Source organism: Rissa tridactyla, chromosome 2 (assembly GCF_028500815.1).
Source record: "Rissa tridactyla isolate bRisTri1 chromosome 2, bRisTri1.patW.cur.20221130, whole genome shotgun sequence".
Taxonomy (NCBI): Eukaryota; Metazoa; Chordata; class Aves; order Charadriiformes; family Laridae; genus Rissa; species Rissa tridactyla.
The window spans coordinates 34,742,056-34,749,912 of NC_071467.1; the positions used below are offsets into that span (position 1 = coordinate 34,742,056).

The 7,857-nt window shown below is 42.4% G+C and overlaps 1 protein-coding gene across 4 annotated transcripts in view; it reads right to left on the reverse strand.

The window, feature by feature from the left end:
* Nucleotides 1–7,068, reverse strand: part of CRISPLD1 (cysteine rich secretory protein LCCL domain containing 1) — a 42,829-nt gene extending 35,761 nt beyond the window's left edge. For 2 of the 4 annotated variants that reach the window (XM_054192867.1, XM_054192864.1), the window contains exons 1-2: nt 6,841–7,068; nt 5,578–5,900 (exon numbers count right to left, since the gene is read on the reverse strand). In XM_054192867.1, the coding sequence (XP_054048842.1) occupies nt 5,578–5,835 (258 nt within the window). In that variant the 5' untranslated portion in view covers nt 5,836–5,900; nt 6,841–7,068. Of the gene's footprint in view, nt 1–5,577; nt 6,374–6,840 lie in introns of those variants that run through there. The other 2 variants (XM_054192868.1, XM_054192865.1) reach the window with 2 other exon arrangements.
* Nucleotides 7,069–7,857: the final 789 nt, after the last annotated feature.

Below are 7,857 nucleotides of genomic sequence, written 5' to 3' on the forward strand. Positions count from 1 at the left end.
ATTGTTCACCATAACCTCAAGAAAGATTTTTTTTTTTTCCCCATTGAAGTCATAATGTTGACAGTTCAAAAACTCTCTCAGCATTGAAGGAAGAGGTCTAGGAAAGAATGATCTAACATGTAGTCATAAGGTCATATAAGGCCACTGCAGAGGAGTTTCCTGAATTTGTTGGACTGCTGTTCCCTACAGAGGAGCTTATGCAGGTTCTCATGCCAGAATCATCTGTACAGAGAAAGAGACACAAGGCAAGTTGGAAGATCCATATAAGACTTAAGAAACATTAGATGAAACTGAAAATATTAACAGTATCAAATTGCCAGGACCAGAAAATATCCTTCAAGAATTTGGTTGATTATGAAACGGTTGAATTACTGTGTGGTACACAGCCTCTTAAAATGGCCTCATTACCGCAGTAACCAAAAACAGCGCATGGGTGTTAATGTTTTAAAAAGCTTCCAGTAGAATCTGAGAAACTGCAGACTAAAAACTGACTTCCATTGGGATGATTTCATAGAACAAGTTAAAAAACATACTAAATACATGGATAATCTGAATCCCTCCCTAATATATTATGCTTTGAATGTGTCAACAACATGTGGAAAAGGTTTAAGTGCAGTTAAGCTTTCTACAAAGTTCCTAAGTTATTTAAAAATAAATAAATGAATAAAATTAAGCTATCATGAGATAAAGAAGAAAGTGACAAAAGACAGAAACCAGATTTAAGAATAAGAAATAATTTTTTTAACTCCCTGAATGATGTGTCTGCGGTCCTCTGCTATATACCTTCTTCGCAACAGCCCAAGAAAGGGAATGCAAGACACTATTAACTACTTAAAGTAATTAAAAATAAGATAGGAAAATAAAAGGTAGAGATAGAAGACTCACTAATACTAATTGTTTGGAAAACAAAATGGTAGATAACATTCAATATCAACACGTGCGAAATAATGAGGACATTAGTGGAGACTGCAGCCAACTATATACATACACTGCAGTGTAGTAAATGACCTATTAGCACATTGAAAAGATCTTGGAGCCATTGTGAACCGCTCTATGAAAGTGCTAGCTCTAGTTTAGCCACAGTTAAAAAGCAAAAGAATGTAAGAAATTATCAGGAAGCAAAAAGAAAAAAAAAAAAAAGAAAGAAAGAAAAAAAAATACAACTGTATCAACTTGCAGTATGCCATAACTATCAATAGTTTGGCTTGTTCACTTTGAATTAAAAAGAAAATAGTAGAACCACAGCAGGTAGAGAAGGAAAACAAAATGGAACAGTTTTTCAGATAGAATAATTTCCTCAGTGGTAACATTTTTCAGCTGAAGAGTCCTACTTACTTGAAAACTGTTCTTTCTCATAATAAAGAAAAACAAGGCATCAAATAAAAGAACAGGTTTAAAGCAAAAGAAGTGCTTTTTCACGCAGTGCATAATTAAATTTATAGGGCTCTGCAACTTAATGCCATGGATTCAAAGAATACAAAATGGACTCAAAAGCTTTCGGATTCATAAAAGAAAACTCCACCTAAGACTATCAGACCCAAAAAGTACAACAGCAGATTTAGGAAGTCCCTAAGCTGCCGCTTGCTGGAAGCTGGGAGGTTTCATTGCAGAAGTTTCTCTGTTCACATGCTCTGTTCTTATCCTCTTACCCTAGGAATCCATTACTGCTCAGCACCAGAGTCACAGTATTTGGGAAGATGAACTTTTCATCCAGTAAGTTCAGCCAGATAACCATAAGAACATTCTGTTCATTAAGTCATACCTACTGTGAGTAGTAACTTCAGGTCTCTGAACTATGATAGCCTGGCATCCTTCTTATTTTTTGAGGCATAAGGGGGGAGTGTACAGCTGTACAGAAAATCTGTAATTCAATCTTCTTGTTTTCCCTTTTTTTTTAATAAATAAAACCAAGATCTTATAAGCTGGAGACCATCCTCAAAAGCTTTTCTCCTCTGCACAACTTAAACTAAAACGTGGCTTTAAGACTGCAGTTCTCTCAAAGGTAAGGCTGAACTTTGCAAGTAAGGCATATAACCAATAGCTCCTACCCAAAGTGTGGCTCTTCATCCCTCCCATTCCTTAGCTATGCATTCCTGCCCTCTTTTATCTCCACTGGTACTCATCTGATTCAGTCATGTAGGAAGCCAGTTCCATGACTCAGACTGGAAAAAAAAATATATTAAATTTAAAAACTAAAGTCTGATTCTTTAAGTACTTGGATCAGTCTCGTCATCAACTCAGATGCATGCCAGTGGCAAGAGTGGGAAGAAGCATTTTCAGCCCAAGCTACCTGTTAGGTTAGCTTAGCTGTTACACACAAACAGTGGAATGAGATCATGCAGCCTCCACAACCCTTCTTTCAGCTCCAAGCACTCTTGGAGGTTTTAAACTTCTCAACCACACCACAGACTTCTAGAGAGTGAGCTTTATCAGTGAGGCACCCGGACCTTGAACACCTTTATTTGGATTCAGTAAGACATAAAACTTCACTTCCGCAAGCAGAGCTAGCTCTGTTTACGAGGAAAGGTTTTACTAGAACAAGGGGCAGCTTATAGTGACATGAATGTGCCCAGAGCAGACTTTTTTGCCAGCCTGTCTATACTAATAAAGGACTACAAAAGTAGACAGAAGTATTTCAACTGTACTTATCTAGTTTGCTAACCACTAGGCAAACATTTAGAGGGATTGTTTCCCTATTCTGGAGAACTGGAACTCACCTTTGGTAAGACTTGATGTATCCCATTGCAAGAATACTATTTTTAGTGGCATGTGTCTATCTGATGAAACTTTTTTTTTAATAATTAAACAGGCTCATTTATCCCCATCCTTTATTTCACAAAAAAAATAGCCAAGTACAGTTTTAGTACTTGGGTGTTTGAATTTTCTGTCAGTCACAAAATTGATCCAGAGGTCACAGACCCTTGGAAAACCAGATCTAAGAGTGCTTATTTCTTTGTCTGGAAAAGTGGAATTTGTCCATCCTATTATTAATATGCATCTAGAAAAATAAAGTGACTATTAAGTGCTAAAACAGGCATTTGTTTTAGTTATGGACGAAAAGCTAGCACTAATAGTTATACAGCTCTAATGTCTGTCAGAAGTTATGAAATGATAGAATGGAGTTTGCCTCTGTAATTTATTTCTTGCATATATGCACTATGGTAATGACCAGATATTAGTTTTTCCAAGGGAATCTCTTTGCACAAAAGAAATCATGCTTCCTTAATGAACTATATAGAATTTATTGCCTGTTCTTTGCTGTTCAGTCTGTGACTCCGCACCTCATTTACAATTTGTACTCAGATTTTGCTCTTATTATGCAATAGAACAGCCCTGATTCCTTTATGACACCTCATGCAGAAAAGAAGGTGGACAATCACACAATCACAAATTGTATCATAAAAATACATGTGCAAACAAGCAGAAAATCCACCATTTCCTCCTTCTTTTCAAGCAGCAGAGGGCTCTCACTGTCTCCTAAATCACCCTCTTTTGATTCCCAAAACTGACTCCCACCTGCTTCCTCCAGGTACAATATCCCCTCCCACTCACTCCCAGGCTTAGTCTTTTAAAATAGCCTTTTAGCAAATTTCTGTGCTCTTAATCTCCCTCCATAAACTCTTGCTCACAGTTTTTCTCTGCCCAGAGAGTCACAGTTTTTCCCATAACCACATCTACTCATCAAATGCTCTTTCCCTCCACACCACCTATTCCCCAACATCTCGAGCAGAATCCCCAGACTCTCAGCCCTTCTTATGGGTCCCTGTCCCTAAACATATATCCATCCCTCTGACCAGACCCTTTACACAGACCCTTTACATTCACAAATCCCAAACTTTTTTCTATGCCAATCCCCAGTTCCCTTGGATATTATGCCAAAATTGAGCCCCACTCTCTTGAAAGCTCCTGTCCTGTTCTGAATAACAGGACATAAGAATATTTCCTCTACATTAAAATTGGATAATCTCTTTTCCATGCTGTGTGTACTCTGTGTGTCAGGGGTCATTGGGGAGCACAGAAAAAACAACAACAACAACAAAATTTGTTCCAGTTGTAGACCTAACACAAAATCTAGGCCAAAGGGCGGGCAGTGCAGGAGGAATCTTTGAAGAATACAGCTGCTAAAAATCTAGCTCCAATGAGTACATCCAAATTCTTCTTTCCAAGATATATAACACAAGCAAATGCAGAATGGCATTAGGAATGGAAAAAGGCACATAACTGAAAATCGAAGCTACCCTTTTGTAGAATCTCGGCAAAAAGTTTTGCGGTATTTTAACATGGAAAAACAATACAGTCTTCCCTATTTGCATTTTAACAAAAAAAAAGCTGGACACTTTTTTCTTAAGTATTCCAGAAATAAATCAACTTGAGATCTCGGGAACAAAAATGTAACGTCTATTACAACAAGGTCTAAAGAAGTCACAACAGAAAACAAAGTTTAAGGATATGTACAGACAATCCTAACTGAAAGGGTTAAAAGAGTTTCAGATATTATCATCCCTTTGTTTGGAGGTGGAACGTGGTAACTCATTCTCTGATGGCTCTTAGTCTAATATAGTAACACTCATATAGGTAAACTTAAGTTAAACTACTTTTATTGATGATGTAAGTTTCTCAAGGACACACAATATGCTCAGTTTCATCACATCTCCAAGCTGAGAGAGACATCACTCCAAGCCGGGAGAGACTATCTATATCTTGGAATTTGTTAATATGATCCTCTGTCATAACCTTACAATGGAAAGTGTCGGGGAATCTGGTATAAACAACCCAACCTATAGTAATGGTATTTCTCTGGTACCTGGACAGATAAATAAATAATACACAGTGTGGACACAGGAAAGAGATTTGAGCTTTTCTGCAGAAACAAGAATACAGAAGAAAACTTGTCCATTCTTGTTAGATCTCTGGACTTCTTAAAAGCTCTAATGACTTGCTTTGATCTAATTAGCATGGAGAGATAGAGTTAGCCTTGAACTAATGGCACAAAATCAAAGTTCAAAAACATGGGAGATTTAAGTCTACTAATAACAAATCAAACATAGAGGCTTCTTAAGGGAAAAACACAAACAGAAATTATGTATTACATTATTTGTTAAACACAGGAACATACAGGACTCCAGTCCAGTAACACATGCCAACTTAAATAGAAAGCTTTCTTGCTATAGGGGCGTCTTTTTGCTCAGAAATTCCATCCAACCTACAAGCATGGGAGAGAATCCATGTTATTTTGAAATTTCAGCACTCTTCTTAGATGGTAACTTCATAGGCCACAATCAACAATTGTGAGTAGCGCAATTTTGGAAACTGGCCTCTTACACTGAGGAATTACCACTTAAATTCAGGAGAGCTGTGAGAGATTAAACCCATTAACATCAGTAGAACATGACACTTGATTCACAAACAGGCATTATTATCTCACAGTTCACCCCTGCACAAAAGAAAGACAAACAAGTATCAAGTGCTTATATGAGAAAACAAGCAAGTTAAGACTAAAAGTATGCTGTTTTATAAAGTCACAGTAACTATTCTAAGAACATTTCTTTCTGCATGTCGCTATCAGTTTTTCCTTACCATATATTCCATATTGGAAGCTGGTGGATACACCTGACCCCGTAATTTATTATGAAGATCCAAGATACTTTGCATATCACTGTCTGTGATAGCCCTTTTCCCTCTCTGCTTGGCGATCCACCACTCACCATCTTCATCCATGTACTTTTCCAAAAGTTCCTCTAAGAGCGTGGCATTGGGAAGAACCATTGCAGAAACTGCTTGAGCTATGAATAGCAAGGTAGTTACTCTGAGCCATTCCTGTACTACATACTTCATGATGAATGATCTCAAAATGCTCAGCGGTTAGCTCCAAGACAAAGTCTTTCTTCCAGGTCTGTTGGCTGTAAATGCATAAGAGAGAGTAATGAAATTTGGAGGTTGAAGCACTGGCCTGTATGAACTTAGTAAGCAACTAAAGTCAAACTGTAGTTTGTATGGAGTTTGCGACTGTTGTTTTAGGGAGAGAAACCAGGATGCTACTTTTTCTCTACTCTAATAAGTATACACTGTTGCTTTGGGAAGACAGCTTATCTTCAACCTTATGAACTTCAGTTTGTTCAAGTAGTTTTATACAGGACACTGGTATGCACATTTCACTGCCTGCATGCAAGAAAGCATGCTTTTCATAGCTCCTTAAAAGAAGCCAGACATCAAGGAAGATTAGGCTGCAGATAAGGTCTTCCAGTGTTGGAATTTAAGAACAAGAAAAGTTAAAAGGCTTGCATTCATTGCCAAACTGAAAAACACAATAGTCGATATGAAATATCTCCTCTTGATGCATTTCAAAATATGACTTCGATTAAAGCTTTTGGTTTATGGTTTCCCCAAAACCTAATAAAACTTAAGGTATTCAACTCTGCCAAGAAAATGGGGGGGGTGGGGGGGAAGAGGAGAGACTTGTGTGTATGTGTGTATTCTATTCACGAAACAAAGGAAAGCACAGATAACTCTCAGAAAAAGTAGTACCACTTCCAAGAACACAGTATTCCAATACAGCCTATTACACGACTGAGTGCTTTAGGTAGGAAAGCCACAGTCACTCCCTCACCCTGGGTGGAAAAACCGGGAATCCCGCCACACCGACCGCGCCGGAGGGAAACAAAAAAAGGCGAAGCGGGCAGAACCGGGCTCTCCCCGCCGCCGCCGGCCCCGGACCCGCTTTCCGTGGGGCAGCCGGCCCCGAGGAGCCGCTCCCCGACCGGTCCCCGTCCCCCCCCCCCGCCACCGTCGCGGGGCGGATGCTGCGGGGAGCCTCCGGGCGGCCCCCACAAACGCCCTTACCCCTCTGGCGGCGGCGGCTGCCTCCTCCCTCCGCAGCCAGCTTCGCTCCGCCGCCCACCTCCTCGCCGGGGCCGGGGGGGGTGTGCTCAGGCACGGCCTGGCCCCGCTCGCTGGGGTGGGAGCGGCGCGGCGGGTGGGGACGTGTCCAGCAGCGGAGCCGCGGCGAGGGGCTGCCGCCGCCGCCGCCACCGCCTCCTCCCCCGCCGGCCTCCGGGTCGCCGCCGCCACCCCGAGGAGCTCCGCGTTTTCTCCTCCTGGCTCCCGCCCCGCCGGGCATTTATCGCGGGCGGCGCTGACGTGCGGCGGACACCCCTCCCCGGCACCCCGCGGGGCGGGACGCGCCGCGCTCCGGGCACCGCGCCCGCCTCCGGCCCCGCCACCCGCACCCCGCAACCCGCAACCCGCACCCGAACCGGGAAGGGCCGGGGGCGGCGGAGCCGGCAGCAGCTCCCCCGGCGGTGCCTCGAGTCCGGCGGGCAGCAAGGGTGGGCTGGCACCGCTGCCTCCTGCCAGAGGCTGGCCTCGGCCCTGCAAAAGCTGTCGCCCCGCAAAGGTCGGGGACTGCGGGAGTGGGGGGGGTGCGTCCCCTGCCGCCTCCATCTGTTGGTAGCTGGCCCGAGGATGCTGAACCTGCCTGCTCCTGCTGAGGCACAGCAAGGGGGAAAACATGGGGGGTCGCACATGAGCTCCACAAAAGTCCAGAACGCGTGCATGTGGCAGGAGGTATCGGGACAGAAATTTTATTGTGGGTTCAGACCAGCCGCATGAGTTGAATTCTACGAAGTAGAATTCAAAAGCTTGTAACCACTCGTTTCTGTTTCCGGCAAGACTAGACACCAAATATGTACTTCTTTGTAGTATACATCAAATATGTTGTTGTATACAAATATGATGTTGTATGCATCAAATAGGTACTTCTTTGTCAGCAATCTGATCTAGTTGAAGATGACCCTGCTCATTGCCAGGGAGGATGGACTAGATGATCTTTAAAGGTCCCTTTCAACCCAAACTATTCTC